We start from the raw sequence: 25751 nt of genomic DNA, 5'->3' as shown, positions 1-25751 counted from the left end.
GGCAAAACCTGATCTCTTAGCAGTAAAAAAGCAACGTCAAAAAAGCAGGTTTGGCTGAGTGTTTGACAACAACGCAGTGAAAAAATTCACCAAAAACACCACACAAAAATGTGGCAGAGTACAATTCTCTTGCGTATGTTGATAAAGTTTAGTACATTAAAAAAATCTAATTATATTTTATTAGGTTTTTAAACCTGATACCTGCGTTTTTGCAATGTTTTTTTTGCACTACTGAATGGGGAAAAAACACTGCACGAAGTGGCATACTGCATTTTGCCAAAACGTAGCTCTTTGACAAAATAGTCAGGAAAAAGAGAAAGGCGTGTACATGAGATTTCCGAACTCTCAGACATTGCTGGTACTGTAAAACAGCTGGAACTTTGCATAAAAAATGCTGCTAAAACGCAACGTGTGAACATGGCCTAAGGGTATGTGCACATGTTCAGTATTTGGTTGCAGAAATTTCGGCATTGCGTTTTTGCATGCGTTTTTAACTTGCTTTTTTCTAACATTTTGGGGTGACAAAATGCAGCAAAACCACTGACAGAAATTTTTCTGCACCAAGATATAGGTTATTACAGTTGGGGCTATTTAGTTTGGAAATACGAAGACTAAGGGGTGATCTTATGTTAATGTATAAATATATGAGGGGACAGTACAAAGACCTTTCTGATGATCTTTTTAATCATAGACCTGAGACGGGGACAAGGGGGCATCCTCTACGTCTGGAGGAAAGAAGGATTAAGTATATTCTCAGACGCGGATTCTTTACTGTAAGAGCAGTGAGACTATGGAACTCTCTGCCGTATGATGTTGTAATGAGTGATTCAATACTTAAATTTAAGAGGGGACTGGATACCTTTCTGGAAAAGTATAATGTTGCAGGATATATACACTAGGTTCCTTGTTAGGGTGTTGATCCAGGGAACTAGTCTGATTGCCGTATGTGGAGTTGGGAAGGATTTTGTTTTCCCCAATGTGGAGCTTACTCCACATGGGTTTTTTTTTTTGCCTTCCTCTGGATCAACATGTTAGGGCATGTTAGGTTAGGCTATGGGTTGAACTAGATGGACTTAAAGTCTTCCTTCAACCTTAATAACTATGTTACTATGTAAATCTGCAAGTTAGAAATAAGCAACGTGTCTATGAGACTTCAGGATTGTCAGTCACTTTGCTGGCATTAGGAAACCCTCCAGGTTTTGCGACAAATCTGTAATTAAAAACGCGACGTGTGCACATAGCCTTAAGACGGATAGGCCTTGGTGTTTGCTCGGCATTTACCACAACCCTTTTCTCTGTGCCAGGTAAATAAGGGAGGCCTGGCCATGTGGTATATTCTAGGAGACGGCGGGGCTCATTAGTCTTGGGCAGGCAGAGTAAACAGTAAGTGATCAGGCTCTGCATCGATTCCCGACACTTTGTATAACAGACTCATCCAGTGAACACATCGTGCGGGACACATTATCCGATCAATACCCAAGTCTAGTACATAAGGCCCTGTGTGACTAATTCTGGAAAATTATGGGTCAGACTACATGAGCACTAGCCACTACTCTAAATATACATTATGTTATGGAGAAGATGGCAGGTAACAAAACCAGTCTAGTTATCAAAGTTATGGATGACATCGATTTTAGGCCTCATTTTTCAAAACCGTCTTTGTGGCCCATAGCAACCAATCACAGCGCAGCTTTCATCTTACCAAAGCAGTTTAAGAAATGAAATCTGAACTCTGATTGGTTGCCATAGACCTCAAAGCCTAGCTTTGTGATCCATAGCAACTAGAGCTTGGCGTTGTATTTCTTACACTGCTCTTGTAAAATGAAAGCTGTGCTGTGACTGGAGACAGTTTATCTTTTAGGCAGCTTTGATAAATGAGGCCATGTATGTAAGCACACAATAAATCAGAATTACCATACGGCCTCATTTGCACGTGCCGTTTTGTTACAGTTTAAGGATTTACAAAAATTAATGAAAAAAAAATAAAATTATACAATAAAGCCAGTCTGCTAAATATTACTCAAGAATCAGAGACAGCAGGATTTATAGCGCTGTTCATCCTGAGCTCTCCAGTTCATTTAGAGGATGCACAAACTAGAGCAACATTTTTTGGGCCTTGTCCAGATTGCTGCAATGCAGGAACATTTAACCCCTGGGGTTACAGCCACACAGTGATCCATGACACTAGAAGCTCAGGCCAGCAGACTGGAAGTATGGCTGGGACTTGCAGTCACAACACAGATGCTATAACGTGCAATTAATCCGTAGGGTGCACTCACATCTTTATGTTTTTAATATGTCATTTCCATGAATGCAATATTATCTATAGACAGGTCATCTCCCTCCTCTGATCCCCCCCCCCCCCTCCATCCGACAAAACTACTAGCTTTCTAAGATGCCTTAAAAGGGTTGTCCATTTTATCTGTATTTTAACAAAAATGCTACGGACATGATTTTGTGGCACTGACTAATAAATAAAGTATTTCAGATTCTCCTCTTTTCTCTTGTTAGTGCAGCTTTCCTCCCAGATTGCACAGCTCTTCTGTTCTCAAAATGGCTGCTAATGGAGGAACATGTGACCAGACTGGTCCAATAGCATCCAGCTAAGGAAAAACATTGCACATGGGAAAGCTGTTTTTCAAATCGACAAGGCCGACTAGCAGGTCTGATTACATGTAACTCCATCAGAAGCGAGTGAGAGGAAGGTGCACTGACAAAGGAGTCTGTAATATTTATTAATAAATGCCTCAAAATTATGACCCCAAAACATATGTTAAAATAAAGATAAAGTGACAACCCCTTTAATTATGGGGGCTTGTCAGAGCCGTTGTGGTCATCATATAACCCTGGAGCCCAGACAACTCACAATCTGCATCTGAGCCCATGCAAGGGGTCACTTCATATCCCAAATCCTGCACCAAATGATTTACATACGACAGGGTAACATGCAGTCAGCTATTCAGTATATTCCGGCATCAAACCACAGACAGCATCAATAACACTGCGCCAAGGTTCTGACGGTGGCTTCTCGGTGCATCAGAGCGCGATGCAGAATACAACAGCGTCTTAATGAGAAGCGGAGCGCAGCTCTGAATCTTAATACGATGTCCCGAGATAAAATGCCTGAACTGCAGTGTAACGATAAAGCAGCTGATTACAGTCTGTACTCAGACCATCAAATCAATGTTCGGACTCAAAACGCGACAGCCACATGGGCATATACAAGGCTTTCGAGTTCAGGTCCGGAGACCCCCTGGCTGCTCTGTGCATCAAAGTCTGTACTCAGACCGCAAAACACGTGTGTGAATCTGACCTAAAGTCCTCTTCCAAAAATGAGCAAAGCTTATACTTATCAAGTAATTGTTAGTGATGATCGATCGTGTTCGGATAAGGTGTTATCGGACCATGCTCGGGTGCTAACCGGGTGACTTCAGCCGCAACATATGAAGGGATTGCTTATCAAAAGGGCAATCCATGTATGTGCTGTGGCTCTTGAACATCCACGAGACATGCAGCCACGGGGACTCGAACATATATGAAGCACGCCGAAGTCACTCGGTTAGCACACGAGCTCTGCCGAACCTTCCTTCCTATGGAGAATCAGGAGAGATGGCTGATGTAGAGCTATACATATCTCCACCAATGGCCACCTTCCTGTTTGAGGGGTGTCGTTAAGTGATGAGCGAATATACTCGTTACTCGAGATTTCCCGAGCACGCTCGGGTGACCTTCGAGTATTTTTTTAGTGCTCGAAGATTTCGTTTTCATCGCTGCAGCCGAATGATTTACAGCTATTAGCCAGCATAAGTACATGTGGGGGTTGCCTGGTTGCTAGGGAACCCCCACATGTACTCAGCCTGGCTAGTAGCTGTAAATCATTCAGCTGAGGTGAGGAAAACTAATTCTCCGAGCACTAAAAAATACTCGGAGGACCCCCGAGCGTGCTCAAGATATCTCAAGTGACGAGTATATTCGCTCATCACTAGTGTCCCTAATCAACTGCTATGATGCCTGCCAACCTGATAGGAAAGTTTTGCAAAGTCTTTTACAGAAGGCTGCATAGATGGCCATTGACCCACGCAGTTTAGGCATTGGCAAACTATATGCAACCAATATATTCAGGGAAATGGCTCCTTTCAAGAGGTTTCAGAGTACGATTACTGGGATTCTGACTCAGAGCTGTTTCAGATGTCTGAGATAAATCGGTCCGATCACAATCCACGGGCCAGTCGCTCATTTTCTGACCAGAGCGCAATAGCTTCATGTATTTCTATGAAGCTGTCACACTCGGGTTAGATTTGCGGCCAGCATGTGCATTGCGATCTGATATCAGACATTTGAAACAGCCCTCAGGGTCTCCGCCAATCTCAAAACGGGTTTTATTACATTTCCCTGTGTGAAAGGAGCAGTTTTAAGCATGCATGACAACTGCACCATTTGCTTTTCTGGGGTTGACAGAGATGGCTGCTCTATCAGCTCTATAGAAGTGAATGGAGCGGTCAAACATGCACTCCACTGCTCTATACAAAAACTGCACTATGGGACCCCCTTAGTAGTGGTGAGCAAACATTCTGGGATAAGGTGTTATCTGAGCATGCTCAGGTACTACCCGAGTGACTTCGGCGTGCTTGTATAATATGTTTGAGTCCCCGCGCCTGCATGTCTTGTGGCTGTTCAACAGCTGCAACACATGCAGGGATCGTCTAACAAACAGGTAATAATCTCTACATATGTTGCCGCTGTCGAACAGCTCCGGGGACTGAACATTTTTTGAGAACTCCAAAGACACTCAGTTAGCACACGAGCATGATCAGATAACACCTTAGAGCATGTTCGCTCATCATTAGACCCTAGTCCTTAAGATCCGTGGAGGTCCCTGCGATCATACTTTTTTTTTTCCACCTATACTGTGAATAAATGATAAATGTATTTTGTTGACAACCGCTTTACATAAAAAAAAATTAGAAGGAAATGGTTTCTGATAAATTCCATGAATTTGTCTGGGATACAAATACAGGACGTTTCTCCATCAAGACCTTCACTAATCATTTTGCACATATTATCTTTAGTTTATTACGGCGACACTTACCACCAATTCTGCAAACATGACATCGAGCTCCTCAGCTGCGGGGATGGGCAACGTTGGCTCCATTGAATGCAGCGCAAAATTGCTGTCATTTCGTAACCGGTAGGTGATCTCCGGATGCTCATTGCTTCGAAAACAGCAGAAGATGAACGAGATTCCACGGTTACTTCTCTTCCTTGGAGCCATGGCTGGGAGACCCAAGAGTCAACACTTCCTAAGAAATCCTGGAAGAAAAAAAAAAAAAGAAAAACATTTCAGAAAATGTTTTCCATTTTGTCATTAGGTGTAATTAAACTAAAACATCTCTCCTAAACATTTGCAACCACATTGCCAAAATTCCCAATTTTATGCGCATTTGCATAAACCCATCCAATTTATCCAACAAGACAATCACACAAAAATATGGATCGATTGGGAAGAGCACAATGGAAGCTTTGTTAGGGTATCACAATATCTTCCCCACTCCTGCGTGCTCTTTTTTTTTCTTTAGAATCTCTAATTTCCTTACAAAAAACAACAAAAACCATACCACCCTATAGCTATAAAATAGGGATATTATCTAATGGGATCTACCAGGGTCAGAGGTGGATTACAAAGTCTATACAGTGCTCAGGGATATTTACGTTATTGCCAGATAAATAACAGGAAATGAAATATTAACAACTACAATAAAAAATAATATTACGCAAATATGAAATTCCTTGCCCATTTTCAATGGCTGAGTATTGATTAATTGTAAAGTGCTGCGGAATGTGTTGGCGCTATATAAATAAAAATTATTATTATTATTAATTATTATTATTGACTAGATGGCAGCCCGATTCTAAAGAATCGGGAGTCTAGAATCCATATATACTTTATTTATTCAAATGTAAGAATAATACAATTAATAAATAATAGTAAGAAAGAACAAAAATAATAGGCAGTATATGGAGAAAACACCAAACAAAAGTTCAAAATTGGTGTGAAAATGTCACTGAACCACTTCACAACTAAATATATATAGTTTTGGTAAATGGTATTATCATTTTTTTGACGAAATTCGGCAGGAGCTTGAAGAGCAACGTCACTGGGCCCGCCTCCACGCAGTAGAAACTTGCTGTGAGGTAAAAATTCAAAAATCACACCAAAATGGCGGGCGGAGTGTGTCACAGTACGGCACGTTTCTGATTGGTCACTCGCAGCAGGCGGCAACCAATCAGACACTGGACACTGTTGACGTCACTTATCTTCGGACATTAGCTCCGGACATAAGCTCCGGACATTAGCTCCGGACAAAGCCACGGAAGTTGGCACAAATTGCAGGAAGTAGTATTCTAGGCAATTAATCTCCGGACATTAGCTCCGGACAAAGCCACGGAAGTTGGCACAAATTGCAGGAAGTAGTATTCTAGGCAATTATATATTAGATAGACAGAATTTATATTAATTGTCCAGGGCTGTGTGTACATGTTGAGTATTTGCAGCAGCAAATTAAAAAAAAACTGCAGGCAGGAAAATAGCTACCGTATGTAAAATACACATTTTCTTTTTGGATGTGTGGTTTTTTTTAGTTCCCATTCATTTGAATAGATGAAAAAAAAACACTGCAAAAATGCAGAAAAAAAATGTGATTAAAAAAATAAAACTGCTTTGATTATTCAAATCTGCAAGATATAATTCACTTTACTGGCACTGTAAAATGCTGCATTTTGTTTCCAAGGCAAAAAACGCAGCGTGTGAACAAGCCCTAAAACTCAATCAGATGAAGTGCACTGAAACCGTAGGCTTCATTTGAACAAACCAAGCAGCCAAAAGACTTGCATCCCAAAATCCCCGCAAGCCGCTGCGAAACCGCATGGCCAAAAAAAAGCGTTTTATGTAAGTGCGCAAATGAGAGATAAGGAGATCAACCGTAGAGCCAGCTGTAGGTGAGAAGGTGTGATGTGGCACAGGTGTACAGGCGGGTGCGACCTTGTAAAGGTGGCAGCTGTATACTGGCAGGAGATGTATGCAAAGAGTCTGCTAAGGCCGCATTACATACAGAGATAAGGGGAAAAAAAGCAGATGCACGAAGTCGTTGAAATCTAATATATAATTGCCTAGAATACTACTTCCTGCAATTTGTGCCAACTTCCGTGGCTTTGTCCGGAGCTAATGTCCGGAGCTAATGTCCGGAGATAAGTGACGTCAACAGTGTCCAGTGTCTGATTGGTTGCCGCCTGCTGCGAGCGACCAATCAGAAACGTGCCGTACTGTGACACACTCCGCCCGCCATTTTGGTGTGATTTTTGAATTTTTACCTCACAGCAAGTTTCTACTGCGTGGAGGCGGGCCCAGTGACGTTGCTCTTCAAGCTCCTGCCGAATTTCGTCAAAAAAATGATAATACCATTTACCAAAACTATATATATTTAGTTGTGAAGTGGTTCAGTGACATTTTCACACCAATTTTGAACTTTTGTTTGGTGTTTTCTCCATATACTGCATATTATTTTTGTTCTTTCTTACTATTATTTATTAATTGTATTATTCTTACATTTGAATAAATAAAGTATATATGGATTCTAGACTCCCGATTCTTTAGAATCGGGCTGCCATCTAGTAAAGACATATTTACATATAAGTTTTTTCTTTTTTTTCCAAAATTTAATCTCCAGTATACGGTATACATTTTCCTCTATGGAGAGTCAAGACATAGATGAGTACATACAGGTCCTTCTCAAAAAATTAGCATATAGTGTTAAATTTCATTATTTACCATAATGTAATGATTACAATTAAACTTTCATATATTATAGATTCATTATCCACCAACTGAAATTTGTCACGTCTTTTATTGTTTTAATACTGATGATTTTGGCATACAACTCCTGATAACCCAAAAAACCTGTCTCAATAAATTAGCATATCAAGAAAAGGTTCTCTAAACGACCTATTACCCTAATCTTCTGAATCAACTAATTAACTCTAAACACATGCAAAAGATACCTGAGGCTTTTATAAACTCCCTGCCTGGTTCATTACTCAAAACCCCCATCATGGGTAAGACTAGCGACCTGACAGATGTCAAGAAGGCCATCATTGACACCCTCAAGCAAGAGGGTAAGACCCAGAAAGAAATTTCTCAACAAATAGGCTGTTCCCAGAGTGCTGTATCAAGGCACCTCAATGGTAAGTCTGTTGGAAGGAAACAATGTGGCAGAAAACGCTGTACAACGAGAAGAGGAGACTGGACCCTGAGGAAGATTGTGGAGAAGGACCGATTCCAGACCTTGGGGAACCTGAGGAAGCAGTGGACTGAGTCTGGTGTGGAAACATCCAGAGCCACCGTGCACAGGCGTGTGCAGGAAATGGGCTACAGGTGCCGAAATGGGCTACAGAGAAGCAGCACTGGACTGTTGCTAAGTGGTCCCAAGTACTTTTTTCTGATGAAAGCAAATTTTGCATGTCATTCGGAAATCAAGGTGCCAGAGTCTGGAGGAAGACTGGGGAGAAGGAAATGCCAAAATGCCTGAAGTCCAGTGTCAAGTACCCACAGTCAGTGATGGTGTGGGGTGCCATGTCAGCTGCTGGTGTTGGTCCACTGTGTTTCATCAAGGGCAGGGTCAATGCAGCTAGCTATCAGGAGATTTTGGAGCACTTCATGCTTCCATCGGCTGAAATGCTTTATGGAGATGAAGATTTAATTTTTCAGCACGACCTGGCACCTGCTCACAGTGCCAAAACCACTGGTAAATGGTTTACTGACCATGGTATTACTGTGCTCAATTGGCCTGCCAACTCTCCTGACTTGAACCCCATAGAGAATCTGTGGGATATTGTGAAGAGAAAGTTGAGAGACGCAAGACCCAACACTCTGGATGAGCTTAAGGCCGCTATTGAAGCATCCTGGGCCTCCATAACATCTCAGCAGTGTCACAGGCTGATTGCCTCCATGCCACGCCGCATTGAAGCAGTCATTTCTGCCAAAGGATTCCCGACCAAGTATTGAGTGCATAACTGAACATTATTATTTGATGGTTTTTTTGTTTGTTATTAAAAAACACTTTTATTTGATTGGATGGGTGAAATATGCTAATTTATTGAGACAGGTTTTTTGGGTTATCAGGAGTTGTATGCCAAAATCATCAGTATTAAAACAATAAAAGATGTGACAAATTTCAGTTGGTGGATAATGAATCTATAATATCTGAAAGTTTAATTGTAATCATTACATTATGGTAAATAATGAAATTTGACACTATATGCTAATTTTTTGAGAAGGACCTGTATATGATAAAGTAAGCAAAGCACATGAATAGTTAATAGGCTCCTACATTATTTCCATCCACTCAATGCCAGCGATAAAAGATATCCATGAGCCCGGCTAATCCTCCCCGGGGGATCATAGCGAACAAAATGGAAAGCTAATTTGTAGATTAGTCAGTAGGTACCCGAATGCGAATAAATGTGAACCCTTCAGACAACGCTTTACTACCAAATCCAGATACATTTTCATGGTGAATTCTGCAGCTTTTACCATTTGTTTAATCATCCGGCATTACGTGATGCTAATTAAGAAATGGATGTCATCTTCCTTTTGGTCCATTATTAATGAAACGGGGACATCTTTATCTAGTTACGCTGAATATTGGCTTGAAGGCATGTGTCTAACACGAATTACTGGCAACGCTGACAATGGAGATGACAACCTAACATAGCCCGGCCACAGCAGACTATTTAACTCTTGCACACAACCTTAATAAGGGACGTCGTGTGGTTTTTTCCAGTATGCAGGACAAGCCATGCAGATTTGCCCACATACAAGCAATATTGATAGCAGCAGAATCCATATTTGAGATACTCAACAATATAAAAGAAGGAACCTAAGAAGTGTAGAGCAAGATTAGGTCACTGGTGCTGCCAGAAGACCACTAAGACTAGGTGATGGCTCCTCCGTTGAGACGTCTGTCGCATTTTTCACCAGAAGAAAAAGGTCAGCACGCTGCTCTATTTTTTTGTTCCATTAAAATGATTTTAGTACAAGGGATCCGTTATCGAGTTGCTTTTTTACGCTTCTCATAACAAAACAAAAGAAAAAGGAATTCCGAGCATCAGTGTGAACAAGCCTTAACGGTCGGCTCCCCACACAAAAAAATATCACTGGTACCCAACTAATTCAACTGATTAGAATGTTGATATTTTGGACAAATACTACAGCGCTATACTTCCATCAAGTCCGACCAACCTGTCAGTGGAGGCTGTGGAGCAGATGTGAACACAGCCCTGTTTAAAAAAAAAAAACTCAACATGTAAAAAAAAAAAAAACCAACAAATTATTGCTCCTGTTTTGTTGGACATGAGGTAGACAAACGCAGTTTTAGCACATTATTTTTCTTCTCTTATTTCCTTGAAGGGGTTGTCCAACCATCCATCCTTAGATGAAGTGAAACTCACTGCTTTGTGCTTGAGCAGATATAGCAAGGTTCCCAGTATCATCAAACTGGCGTAATGCAAGGTGCTGGACCAAGTGCTCTGTAGCTCACAAAAAGGTTTTCCTAAAAGTCTTCTGATGGTTACTTAGATGGGCTGTGCCTTTAACAAGTTCATACTGCACACTTATAGGAAGCCTGTGGCATTGAGTGTGCAGTCATATCCAGAGGTGGCATGTTCTAGAAAGATGCGTACATGGTTTACAAAGAAAAGATTCAGAACTGCAGATGAATTAATCGATTCACGGGAGCGGGTCCAGAGGCCACGTCAGTAAGCTGTAGCTGCCGGATGGGAGACCTACGGACCACCACCTACCTGCTGGCACCTACCGTTCCTGTTCGGATTAGTGGGCCCAGCATGACATCATAAAATGTGCCTCACATTTTATCAAGGACATCGCGCCAAGCCTACTAATCAGAATTAGGTTCCTGGAGATCGGAGCAGGTAGGAGAAAGTTCACAGGGATGAATTGACCACTTGATAAGGGTCCAGTGAATCTATTTGCTCATCTCTACTCGGCATAACCTGTACTTTATGAATTAAAATCACTGCTCTTTCTAGGTTTAAGAGTCCAGTTGGCGGTTTTATTCAAATTAACCGCTGTCAAATGGATGTGTACTGTTGTTGACCTAAGACGGGGTGGTGTCAGCGTCAAGCAGCAATAGGCAGATGGCAACACCTACTGATCTTGTGCTACACTTGTCAAGCAAAGGGTGGAATACACAGGTATCCTACAACCACCTATGAAAAAAATAAAATAAAGAGCCAGTCCTATTTGGTTTGAACACTTATTTTGTGCCGGCAGTCCATTTAAAGTGTTGCACCAATCACAGGCGCTCGGTGCACCCTTGGAGCGACCAAATCGTTCAGTGCACCTTCCCACTTACCCGTTTTCCAGCCATCTCTGCTCTCCGGTAAAGCCAGAGCGGTGCATCTTCATTGATGAAAAGAAGGGCAGAGAGATGCAAAACAAGTAGGCGGGAAGGTGCGTTGAACTGTTTGGCCACACCAAGGGTGCACCAAGTGTTTGTGCTCTGTTTGGACAGTCTTTAGTGCTGATAAGACTTCCAATCCTTGTGATACTTACCATCACGGCAGCCATGGATATTTCATTTTATTCCGAAGTATATTTAAAAGCCTCTTTACCCCTGATCTAATAGTTACTGACAAATAATGTAGATAAATGCCCTAAAGAGTACAGTATACAGTGCAATGGTCTTTTAGTGCATATTGCACCATAATCAATATGAAATACGAGGAAATAGTGGAAGTCACCTTGGAGTCCAGAGTCTGATCTAAAAGCACCATGCAGTCTAGCTCTGTTAATAGATCTCTGCGGGAGCTTCTCGTCTGATCATTCACTATAGAGATACCAATGGGCTAAAATAAGATTGAAAAGGTGAAAAATGCCTTCCTATAATACTCTTCAATTTGCTTTGGAGAGATTTTTATGGATATTGGTATCATTTACGATGATAATCAGATATAGATAATACACATTAATAAAATGCAGCAGGAAAATAAATAAATGACCAAACCAGGTAAAAGTCACAAGCATGGATGGAAAATCTTAGAATATGGCTTTCTTGTCTGTTCCACAAAGCTTTGATGTGATCAGATTTTAGGAGACACGGACTTCCTTCTCTCCAAACCACAAACAGCCAGAAGCAATACATGTTACTTTCTGCAATCACCAAATGTCACATTGGATACAATTATATATAGAGTAACCTTTGAACTAAAATGAGAAAAAAATCAGTTGTGATGAGACATAAAATACATGGAATTAGTAGCTGTAGATCAGGCACAATAGGGACAAATTTGGCCTCATGCAAATGGCAGGATTACATCTGTATGACGCTGAAATGGGGCCCTTATTCTGCTGCGCTGGGGTCTTTCTTGTGCTCCACTAGTGTGGTCACATAAGGAGACCAGTGGGGGACAAAGGGCTGAGAGTAGAGTAATAGCACCGGTCATAGAGGAAAGTGTTGATGTATTTTTTAATGTATTAATCACCCTGGACCATTAGGTTAATGGACTATGGCCGGTTCTGCGTGGTACACGCTTCAACGGGTCCAGATTGTCTGACAGCTATTGCTTCTAAAAGCCCCATAAAAATGACCACTCGGCTGAGTGATCCGAAGACCTCTACGAGAGAGCCGCTGCCATGCTCCTCTGGCAGCAGCTTATCTCTCGAAGAACAAATGGATCGGCTACTTGAATTCCAATGACCAAATTTCTATCTGCTATGGCCTCGTATCTTGGGGGATGGACAGTTTGGAAACCTCAAAATACATTAGGTGATCACTCAAGTTTGGCCTACAGTGCATGGGGATTTTAAAAGAGATATTCAAACCAGTGCATATTTTCACCAGTTTGAGCTGTCGGCACGCGATGACAAGTATGCCATTTGCATACCTGCAGTCACATGCAGCCTAACTTCTCCGACGCTTTTCTCGAGAGAAGTGGATGAGAGGCTAGTCAGCACATTACGGGCAATGACCGAATTCAGCAAGCTGCAGCACTCGCAGAAAAAAATCTGCACTAGATTAGACAACCCCTAGAAAAGTCTGTAAGGGTATGTGTCCACGTTCAGGATTGCATCAGGATTTGGTCAGGATTTTTCATCAGTATTTGTAAGCCAAAACCAGGCGTGGAACAATTAGCGGAAAAGTATAGTAGAAACATATGCACCACTTCTGTATTTATCATCCACTCCTGGTTTTGGCTTACAAAAACTGATGGAAAATCCTGACCAAATCCTGATGCAATCCTGAACGTGGACACATACCCTTAGTCCTCCCTCACCCAACATGATTTGTAATCGACCCATACACGTTACCAGGTCATTCAACCACACTGTCTTAACTTAGCCTTAACTTTGCCAAATTTTGAGCTAGGATTTTCTTTAGGGTTTATGAATACACTCCAGGTTAATAAATTGACCCCATGTCTTTTTTTTTTTTTCAACCTAAAAGGACACAGGAAAATGTGACCTGCAACGAGGAGATAATTATTTTCAGTCTTCTGGAATAGCTCTTCGAATGCCAAATCCTATCATATTAAACACATTTCCACCTACAATATTATCCTAGAGCATTTGCAAGTCAAATTGTGCAACAAAAGCATTTGGGACCTTGCGCATCCCCTGATGCTGAAGTCACACCTCCCGCGGCACCATGTCCGTCAGAACACAGTCGCCTTACAACAGCTGGAGACCCGAAGCCTGTCCATCCCTGGTGTGCCTGCAACACAATAAAGCTCCCACTAATCTACATGCTGCATTAGTCTGACATCAAACATCACTTCTGGCTGAACATCAGAGAGCAGCGGAGAAGAGGGAGAAACCCTGATGTAAGATAGACTTATCTGTTATGGTTTTAATATAATACAGGATTACGTTCCGAGATCAAACAATCTTACAAGTTACACTGGCCAGAGCACCGAGCTGTGACATTTGCCTAATTTCACAAGAGAGCACCAAGAATTGGTTATAACACCCTAATCTCTGCGAGTCAGGCTGTAATTTCCATCCGCACGCTCCTTAGGATATTCATCAGGCGATATCCTCTCCCCAGCGCCATTAATGACCTTGTCTTCATCTCCACGGCACTAATTACTTTGCTCATCAGTGGTGGCACAGGCTGATTTGACCAGCCACCAAACATGTGCAATTAGGTTATGATCTATGGGTTTCATCACATAATTTTTCTGCCCAATTATGCAAAAGGCAAAAGCGAGAAATATGAACTGACAGCGTAATTTACTCGTATGTCAGGATGGGACAAATCTGAAATCTTTGCAAGTGTGACTTTCAGAAGACCAGCTGCGGCCATCCGGTGAAGGTTCTGCAGATCGTTGACTCCAAACTAGCTACCAAGAAAGTTCTAAACGTCTTTAGCAAATAGGAATGCGCTCTTTGTTACTAATGAAAACCAAATAGTGATCCATATTCCTTTTTTTTCCCCAAGTTTTTATGTATTTTTTTTAATTCCATGTTCTATACATGATTATGGGGTCGGCCATCTGGACTGAGCTGCCGTTAATTGTATTCTGAGATTTACAGTAGCCAAATGGACCACAGGAAGCAATAGACAGGAGACGTTCATTGACTTTTATGGGTCAAGTGTTGTGGGTAGATCTGTGCAGATATCACTGAGCAGGTTGGTGGAGGAGGTGAGCTGTGACCATGACCTTTTGTGAATGATGGGTTATGTCTTATCAATATATTGGTGTACTATGTCATTGTAATCCTGCCTTTGAGGTTAATGAGATGACTAATGAGACGTGATCTCTACAAGACACATCAACCTAATATTAGGCTCAGTGTCCAGAGGGGAAACATTTGACTTTTTCAAATACATATAGTAACATGATAAATTAGAAAAAAAAGATTCAAAGGTTTTTAAAAAATATTTTAATGGGTTTGTCCAATACTGGACTTGCACTTGCACTTAATATAGGGCTAGGAATTAAAATTTAAAAAAAAAAATAAAAAAACAAAGCACAACACCCAAATACTGGACTGGCGCCACTCCTCCGCCAATTGCCTGGAATCAACAACAGACTTTCGGTGTGAACATCACAAGAGCACTGCAGCCAATCAGAGACAGGTAATCGGCTGCAGCGCTCAAGACAGCCTCTGATTGGATGAAATGTGAACCCTGAAGCCTATCGGCAGCTGGATATTAATGCCAAGGAACACAGCACCGAGTAAGAAGGAGTAGTGTCGGTCCAGAGAAGAGAGTATCATTTCTTAATCTCCTTAGGCCCATTAATGATGGGTTGTTCAAACCCTTTTAATAAAAAAAACCCAATATAAATAGCAAGTCATTTTCTGATAAAACATTCCCTTTTTGTCTGCATTAAGTATGTAAACAGATTAAAAAAAACACAACATGAAAAAACTAATCCAGATTAGTCCAACCCAATATTGAGGTGTACAGGTAGAAAAATATCCTAAAAATGGCAAATATGGAACATAGTTCAAGAAAAGCACATCCAGCCCATGAATGGCAGCGCTTCCCAGGACTCACATTCAAAGATGATATTTCATATTTTTTTATTTCATAACTTAAAATAGAAGAGATACAACGCGTTTCGGATACAGTATATATCCTTCTTCAGGTATCATAAAAACACCGTACAAAGAGGATTTGTACGGTGTTTTTATGATACCTGAAGAAGGATATATACTGTATCCGAAACGCGTTGTATCTCTTCTATTTTAAGTTATGAAATAAAAAAATATGAAATATCATCTTTGAATGTGAGTCCTGGGAAGCGCTGCCATTCATGGGCTGGATGTGCTTTTCTTGAACTACTCATCCTGTGTGAGCCTTACTCTGGCTCTCTCACTTGGATCCACCCGAGGCAAGCTGCAAGCCCTGTATATTGAAAAGTATCTCAGAGGGAATTTGGAGGATACACAATCTAAAGCCATTTTAGTCTTTTATCAGGTGAGTGCATAAAATTGTGCACCCTTTAAAGACTATAATATTGTGTTTACGCACTTAGGGCGCCGCGATTTGTCTGTTCTTCTCTCCCAAACAGGGTTTTTTTTGTAAATATGGAACATAGACATCACTGAGACCAAAACCATCCTCAATTGTTTAGAGGACACCTCTCTATGGACTCTAGTTGGCTTCCAGAAAAAGGAAAAAAAAAAAAAAAACCCACAAATTATCTTGACCTTAGCACCTTTTATGAATCCAGTTGAAGGCATTTTAGCATTTGCATTTGGAGCAAACATAGGACCCCGAACTGACGAATAGTGAATAGCTCAGTAGTTTGGGGTTTTGTGGACCTATTATGGATCCTAAAATACGGTTATGTGAAACTTGCTTATAAGGATCCCTTATAATGCATCTACAGCATACATGTCAAACTCTGGCCCGAGGGACAAAACTGGCCCGCAAGGTGGTTTTATTTGGCTCGCGACAGCAGAACCACCACCCCTATGTCGTGCTATTATTCTGTAAGGAAGACTATGTGGGGCCCATAATATTGTATGGAGGACTATGTGCAGCCCATTATACTATATTCTGGTTGGCCTGCGACTTTGACCAAGTTTTTAATTTTGACCCTCTGCTGTGTTTGAGTTTGACATCCCTGATCTAAAGCTAGCAAAAAAAAATGTGTTGTATACAAATAATCAAAAACAAATGCAGACTGGCCGTTTACCCCAAACCGAATGGAACATAACATGAAGAATACATGAACGGCCATATATTATTTAACAGTAACATCACTGCCTCCTATTATACCCACTTGAGGAAAGACCTGAAAGTGATAGCATTAGGAAAACCCAAATATCCCACAGAAGTCCAGTTAAACTGCAGAAAACCTACAATTTTGCAGTATTGTTTCGAACAGCATCCTCCTCATCTATTATTCTCTATACTGTTAAGTGCTGACTCTACAACTTCACTTAAATGCTCAGTGTTTAGCAGTATAAGCTGCCTGTGCCTATGTGAAGAGTGCTGCTTAAATAATGGATTAATGCCCATGCATTATACATCAACAATTTCCTTCAATGTAAGAGAGGAAGTTGGCCAACATTGCAACGGTAGACAATAAATGGCATTTCATTCACCTATTAATTATAAAGGAAAAGTTACAAAGTATGGTGACGCTAGCAGACAAGAGCCAAGAAAACTTTTGCATAAACACAAAACTTTGCAGTGCTGTTCGTAGACGGTCAAAAGTCACCCTTCCCTCCAATTCACCAAAATCTCCACCTATAACTAAATTACAGGAAAAATCGTAAAACTTTTTTACAACAATATTACATCAATGCTTCGTTTGTTTCATATGGCTACCGATGTGTTGTTCTCTTAATCGTTAAGATTCCACATGGGTCACTCCGATCGCTACACATTCAGTTCAGTGGGAGCTAACAGTTAACTAAAAATTGCAAGAACCCCTTCCCAAGAACTTTCTGTGATACTTTATGCATAAGAAAGACAACTAAAAAGAGAAATCAGGCTTCTGAACATAATCATAATTTCTGTGAAGAACCAATTCCGAACATTTCATTGGATCTATTGATATAGTTGTGAAGCGTAGTCAACATTTTCATTCAAAACTTAAATATGACCTGATATTCAGATAGATGTCAATTATTTTAAGAAAAATTGTTCTATCTTTTGGTTATGATTCAAGAAGAATTCCATAATGAAACAAATTAATTTCACCAAAATTTATAATTCTGGTGAATCCATTTATTTTGTGATTCGGTTTGCAGGAATCTAGTAAAAGGGGAAGCCAACCATTTTGCCAGATTATTTTTAAGGCTGGGACAGAGTTAAAGGGAACCTGTCACCCCCAAAAACGAAGGTGAGCTAAGCCCACCAGCATCAGGAGCTTATCTACAGCATTCTGGAATGCATTCTGTAATGCTGTAGATAAGCCCCAGATGTATCCTGAAAGACGAGAAAAAGAGGTTAGATTATACTCACCCAGGGTCGGTCCCGCTGCAGTCTGATCCGATGGGCGTAGTGGTCCGGTCTGGGGCCTCCCATCTTCTTACGATGACGTCCTCTTCTTGTCTTCACACTGCGGCTTCGGCATACTTTGTCTGTCCTGTTGAGGGCAGAGCAAAGTACTGCAGTGCACAGGGAAAGGTCAGAGAGGCCCGGCGCCTGCGCACTGCAGTACTTTGCTCTGCCCTCAACAGGGCAGACAAAGTACGCCTGCGCCGGAGCCGCTGCGTGAAGACAAGAAGAGGATGTCATCTGATGAAGATAGGAGGCACCGGAACGCAACACCCATTGGACCGGACCGGGACCGCCCCTGGGTGAGTATAATCTAACCTCTTTTTCTCATCTTTTAGGATACATCAGGGGCTTATCTACAGCATTACAGAATGCTATAGATAAGCCCCTGATGCTGGTGGGCTTAGCTCACCTTCGGTTTTGGGGGTGACAGGTTCCCTTTAAGATAATAAAATAAATTGTACTCCCCTGGTCTAGGCTATTACGCCACTCCGTCTCCCTGAACTTCGGTTCTTCCTCTTTGGCTCTGAGGCCACACACAACCATGTGGGGAAGGTGATGCACATGACTGAGAACTGAAGATTGGCGAGAAGGACTAAGGAGCTGTGGAGGTGCACGACCTTCTACCTTTGCTCCATTTATTATGCTTTGGGGCCTGAAGAGACTTCCGAGCATACTTATGGCAATTGTATGTGAACCACAATTATTTGGACCGAATCAAATTTGTCGTACGATTCAAAGAAATCTAGGCCGAAATGAATTTTGGAAGATTTTCTCATATGTAGTTACAACATACAATCACTTTGCGATTAGTAGGGCTCATCTGGCTGATGGTGGGGAGTGATGCTCCGTAAAAGGGCCACACATGTAATTGAGAACTGTAGTCTCTTCATTTCAGGGACTGGTGGATATTGTGGCAGTCAGACTCCCATCAATCAGAAAGTGATAGCATCTCTTACATCACCATTTTCAGAAATGTGAAGAGCCCCTTTAAAAGCAATTATTGATCAACTTTCAGCTTCCTAGTTTGTGGTCTAGCTCTACCAGTAAGAGAATGACAAGGCTACCAACACTCCAGAATAAAAGTTTGTCAATACAAGCCCCTATGTAATATGTCTATTTGCCCCCGATCACGAACTATATATTTTATGAGCATATAGTGGATAAATAACCCATATGTGAGCTTCCATAGTCTGCATCTCCTGAGGGTAAACAGCTCCTATATATAGTATAGAATGGTAATCCCTGGTGACCCAATTGTCGGGTCATTACATCTTGGATCCAGGAGTCAGATGTCGCCACTTCACTGAATGAGGATCTGAACATCTCTGAAAGTGTGAAAAAATATATGTGTTCAAAGAGGAACAAAGAGAGATATCCCCAGATCATTCATTACAAATGGACATCTGGCTGCCAACAGCTGAGGCCAAAGTCCATTACATGCAACATGAAAAAAGCCAATTCCCTAGAACAAGCTATTGGAAATTAATACGCCTGGAGAGGGAAAAAAGAAAAAAAGCTCAGTAAATGTTTATGTCCATCCAGGTCAATACTGATTAATGATGGCGCCAGGAGACAATAGACCTGGTACTGGGTTCATCTAGAAGTTACAGGGACTGATCATTTAATAACAAGTGAATTTCAAGCATTAATGTTGTAGCCACAGAATGTGTAATGGCAAGATTCCTTCATGTATTTAGGAGTAGCTAACAAATTCAGAACTATGGAATCCTCCTCCTGCTTATGGGCATCATCAGGAGGATCTACATAAGTAACCTTAATGAATAGTAGAGCTGCCGGACTGCCATCTTTACTATGACTTTGTCAAACACTGCCGACAAAAGGATGGAAATGACCATCTTGTGCCATCTTGTAGAGACTAAAGGTACCTTCACACTGAACATTACAATGATAACGATAGCGATCCGTGACGTTGCAGCATCCTGTATAGCGATATCGTTGTGTTTGACACGCAGCAGCGATCTGGATCCTGCTGTGACATCGCTGGTCGGAGCTAGAAGTCCAGAACTTTATTTCGTCGCTGGATCACCTGCTGACATCGCTGGATCGGCGTGTGTGACGCCGATCCAGTGATGTGTTCACTGGTAACCAGGGTAAACATTGGGTTACTAAGCGCGGCCCTGCGTTTAGTAACCCGATGTTCACCCTGGTTACCCGGGGACTTCGGCATCGTTGGTCGCTGGAGAGCCGTCTGTGTGACAGCTCTCCAGCGACCACACAAGGACTTTCCAATTATCACGGCCAGGTCGTATCGCTGGTCGTGATCGTTGGAAAGTTGCTGAGTGTGACGGTACCTTTACTCTATCCTAACCTTCTACAGACATTTATTTTTTCAATTGTTATCGAACATGTCATGATTTCCAAAATGACAGGATTACTATCAATTGAAAAACTGTAAATGCTACAAAAAACAAACAAAAAAAAAAACAAAATTTTGATCCAGCGGATAAAGCCTATATGGTGGCACATAGTCCCGGTTGTAGCATATTACAGTGAAGGTTTGCCACTGTATGGTGTTTCTGTATGGCAATATTATATTGAGATATTCCATAACTTTATATGCTGCCATATAAAAGCAGAGATGTATAAAATACAGAGGAGCTCTCCTGCAGGGTCATAGCAGGGTCATAGTTGAGAATGGCAGAGGCATCCATGTGCCTTCAGTGCTGTGAATGGCACAGGTGGTACCAAGAAGTCACATTGCATTGGCCAGGCTATTTAGATATCGGGTGAACTGATGATCTGTTCTAAGTGAAGGATAGTAGACTACTGAGACTTCCAGCAACAGCCAGAACACAGACACACAAATCCCCAATTTTGGTCTATTGGTGGAGGCCTCAGCAATTAGACCCCTCGAGGGTTTACAATTTTTTTTTAGCGAAAGCCAAGAATGGATTCATACAGGATGAAAAGCATCTACGGTACTCTGATCTTTCGCTCAAAAACCATACGTGTGATTCCAAAAAGGCTATCCTTTTGGCATCAAATATCTTCAAGGAAGGAGGAGTATTAAACAGAGTAGTAATCCAAATAGTGTAAGGCTACAGGACACAAAGCAAAGGCTATAGTTCTTCATTTAGAAAAAAAAAAAAAGAAGAAATAGCTTGGTTTGCATTAAAAGGTTTTCTAATGGCCCTAAAACTCATAGCTCTATAAACTCATTACTAGAACAGAGTATTGAAGTCCATTTCCAAATAGGATGGATCAATGGAGAGGTCACTGTAACTAATTAAAGAAATGGCTTTGTAGAATAGACTGGCGCTCAGGAGCAAAAGCAACTACGTTACAGAAAAGTATCAACAAGCATCGGAGGATAATCACAGTGGGTGAAACTACCCCATTTCTATACAAAATAGCGATCAGACTCCGATGAGCAGTTTACAAAAACAGAAGATGAGGAAGAAGACGTGATCATTGTCATGTCACCGGCATTAGCAATGTCCAACTAGAATGGGATTTTGGCAACTTTTGTCCTCCAGCTAACCATCGACTGGTGCAAAAGTTGGATTTCAGATAAGGTCTGTCTGCAATTTTTGTTCCCTAAGGTTTACCTAGGGGGTCACATGCATATGTCTCGGGACATCATTTTCCTGCTTACTACTGCTAATGTCTTATGAATGAAAGCCTCTTTATAGTCTTCTCCTAATGCCATGATACGACACTCATGATTCAAAATGTGTCATTAGCTGGAATCTCACAGCTAAACATTACTTTCAGTCTCCTAAATGAGCGGTAACACTTCCTCTGGACGCGCCCATCCTGTTGCAGCAGAACAGGGCAAGGACTTGTTTGCCTGAATTTTACATGGCTATTTGAGGTCTGCTGAACACCAACGTAACACAAAGACTCCTTTCTTCCGGGCCGGTATCGTAGCCATGTGACAGCTCATATGATCAAACCAGGAAATTGCAGAAATTTCTGAATATTTTCTAGGCTTGGAATTTCGCTGGATATTTTACCTAAGTATGCAATGCATAAGAAAGTTCCTTGACCTGACCCCATACTGTATTAGTAGACATTTGGCAAAACCTCCGTTATGTTCCCAGTGAGCTAGAATCAGATATGCAAAATTGGTTCATTAACCCCTAAAAATATTAAAATGGACAGCAACTGTGCGAGCCATCAAATCTGCAATGAACCTCTAATCAGGGCACCTTGGAGATCCATTTACAAAATCATTAGCCCAATTTTGATAGACCCCCAATGGTTTACAAAATCTGGCATTTTGAAACATTTGTGGTTGAGGATCACAATTTCCAATTTTAAGAAATATCCAAAAAATATCGAGTGTCCAAGGAAGGACAGATGCCATGTGCACCTGAACATCGGTGATCTGTCAAGATATTCGAGAAAGATGACAGTCCTACCTCAACGACCAAACTGTCTAGCATTGGTACAGATTGGGCGTACTACCAAACGTTAGCAGTGTGACTCGTTACAGGACAATCTGCAATACTTCAAGAGAATTCACCCGCTCCCTGTTTCTTTGACAGTTTCCTCACCTGGGGATTACAGGAAAAGAATGATATTCACTCCACCCTGAGTCTCTAGACATTGTTTTGTGTTGTCTACCATGGAAACCAATCCCATTAAGACTCAGGATTCCCCAGCGCACATGTTACAGTACATTGTCAGCAAAGCTTTTTCCCCATGTTTATTCTCAAACTATACAGCCGGATTTACAGCATTCAACAATTCACAGGCACCTCCGACAATGGAGGTGTGCAAATGGAACAACATGAAGATTGTATCAACGTAGTTAAAATAATTCTGTACATCATATTCATTATCGATTAATGAGGTTCACTATAATTTGGGTTCAATATTAATCCATCCCATGGATGCTTCAGTGGCCATCTTTTTCAAATGACAATAATATATGACAATATTATATTTATAGGATTTCAAATATTTCCCCCCATTATTAATGTTTTAATGGAAAGTGTGAAAAGTCTGCATCAGTGCTCCATTGCCTAGGGATGTACCTGATTATACATCCGGCAGCCCCCAGATACATTGCTGGAAGGTGCGGTACTGCGAGATCCCTTAATCCCCCAGTTGTCATCATAATAGAATTATACTTATTGTTCCCAAAATATATTAAAATAAAATTGCATAGACCCCACTCCACAGCAATCCTGCTGCACAAGAGCTAATGTGAAGTTGATACTAGTATTTGGTGCTCCGTTTTGTTGCACCATTGCACAGAAAAGAAATAACGTACTCGATTTGGGTTTCAATTGGACAGCCGTCATTTAAAGAAAAAAAAGTGAAAAATAAAGGAACCTGGGAGGCAACAAAAGATCAAAATCTCAGCAAAGCTGTGCATTACACATACAGCCTATCGATTTAGATAGAAACTGTGAAAGGACGGTTATGTCCCCAGTGAGCACTGGCAAAATCACTGTGAATACGGTGTTATTACACCGCGTATTTCATTATTGTGGGGTAACAAACAAACCAACGGTATGCATTAGAAATACTAAAAGGGAGGACATATCATTGGAACACCCAAGAAGATAGGGGGCCCATTTACACCTCCACTCCTCCAAAACAGGTAAAATTGTGCATTGAGGAGCTATAGGACTACAAAGGGCCTATATAGTGTTCTTGCTCAGGGACCCGTTTCTGCCTACGTCCGCCAGTGAAATACTCCGAATATCAATTTACGCTGCAGATATTCCCAAGCGCGTGAAGATTTTCCAAAAATCTCATGCACTATACTGGTAAGTGTGTAACACACCTGTCTCTGGACAGAAAATATCCTGCATGGGAACATGTCCTAATGCTCCAATTCACCTTTTTGTGATGCTACAGGGAAGGAAACACTTGCTTATGGGTTCCACCAAGTATTGTAGTGGATCACTGGAAGCCCAAGCAGCAAAACATCCATTCATTAGCTAATCATTGGGGAACCCTTCTTAAAAAAAAAAAAAAAAAAAAAATGTAAGACGAAAAAGGCACTGCCCAAAACCAACAACCCAGCTGCTTTCCGTGGGGCATTACGAGAAGAACCACCAGTGATGGGGCTCATATGGACGTCTGTGCAAATTGGTCCAAACACGGATCACAATGCACGGACTGGCCGCAGCTCTCCCAACCAGAGACTGGCAGCTTGGTGTATTTCTAGGAGTCAGTCATGCTCCGGTTCGCGGAGCTGCGACCAGTCCGTGCCTTGCGGTCAGATCCTGGACCTATGTGTCATCTGAATGAGCCTATAAACAGAATTTTTTTTTTAAGATGATGAACCCACCCTCATCTACATATTTCTTTTATACAGTAACTCGGGGAATCTGGAATTCCTACAATTTTGGAAATTTCAGAAGGCCTAATATTTATGCAAATTAGGAACAGAGTCCAACTTTAAAGAAAAGCACCGCAAATATAAGGGATTATATGAGATTGGGAAAAACATTACTTTTTTTTCTAAACCATATCGGTAAATGTGGCTAAACTGCAATTTTAGACAGAAAAGAATGGCGCCGGTTTCTGGCATAAAGCACCGTTTGTCACTTTATATTACCATGAAACGACGGCAGGAGATTATTGTCAAATATGCCCCATTCTTCAGATTGAGCTCTAGTACAAGGATTGTATTATTGGAATGGCTGAGAATAAAAGTTTTTTTTTTTTACGCTTTAATCATGATTTATTGAAGGAGAGGTATTGGTTGCTAGGTTTCCCACTCGCTCCTTACTGGTTTATTGTTAATCCCTTGAGACAATCTGCGCAATTGCTACAGGCTAGTGTGAGTAATGAGTTTCCCCTCAGTTAGGACTCTAATTAATTTGGTGCGGGGACTCGTTGAAATCTTCTTACAGCACCAAAAACACAGTGACTCCATCCATGCGGAGTTACAAGACAGATCTACTATAATCTCCATGGTAACAGACTTCCTGCTCCGAGCCCGGCCCACAAATTATAGGCACGGCTCCTCATCTAAGCATGAATGCCACAGGATGGTCGGAAACGTGCGAGAAGGAAAACGGCGGCTATAAAAATATAGAAATGATTAAAAAGCATAAGTACAATGAAAACATTTATGGAACGTCAGAAGGAGCACAAACGTCTGCGGGTCTCTCATCTATCCCAAGAACGGGGCACATATGTGTGTGTATATAATACTACAGTCCCTAAAATAAAAAGAGGAAAAAAAATTATAATAATATAATAAACTTGTTTCTAAATCATTTAGATTTAAAAAGGGTAAAATGCAATTACCTAATAGGTCCTACGGCCTTCAAAATGCTTGTACATTAGCCAAAAATAAAAAAAAATAAGTTGTTTTTTTTTTTAACTACATTTTTGTATATCTTTTATTCTAAAGAATTTTGATAGTTTCAATTTTTTTGTGTGCTAAATAAATGGAAATAAAATGTTATTTTATGCTTTTCATTTACAAAATTGTGTGTGTGTGTGTGTGTGTGTGTGTATATGTGTGTGTGTGTGTGTGTGTGTACGTGTATATATATATATATATATATATATATATATATATATATATATATATATATATATATATATATATATATATATAGTATACACATATGTGCACACATATATCCCCATACATGAATATAGATATATATATATATATAATTTATGTATGGGGATATATGTGTGCACATATGTATGTATATATACACACACATACATACCTACATACATACACACACACACACGTTATAGTCTCTG

The 25751-nt window shown here is 40.9% G+C and overlaps 1 protein-coding gene across 4 annotated transcripts in view; it reads right to left on the bottom strand.

The window, feature by feature from the left end:
• DAAM1 (dishevelled associated activator of morphogenesis 1) overlaps positions 1 to 25751 on the bottom strand; it is a 218840-nt gene that overhangs the window by 89227 nt on the left and 103862 nt on the right. For all 4 annotated transcript variants that reach the window (XM_069733373.1, XM_069733399.1, XM_069733382.1 and 1 more), the window contains one exon: positions 5090 to 5310. In XM_069733373.1, the coding sequence (XP_069589474.1) occupies positions 5090 to 5272 (183 nt within the window). In that variant the 5' untranslated portion in view covers positions 5273 to 5310. The remainder of the gene's footprint in view (positions 1 to 5089; positions 5311 to 25751) is intronic.

This window comes from Ranitomeya imitator, chromosome 1 (genome assembly GCF_032444005.1).
Source record: "Ranitomeya imitator isolate aRanImi1 chromosome 1, aRanImi1.pri, whole genome shotgun sequence".
Classification (NCBI taxonomy): Eukaryota; Metazoa; Chordata; class Amphibia; order Anura; family Dendrobatidae; genus Ranitomeya; species Ranitomeya imitator.
This window is presented reverse-complemented; position numbering and strand designations above follow the sequence as displayed.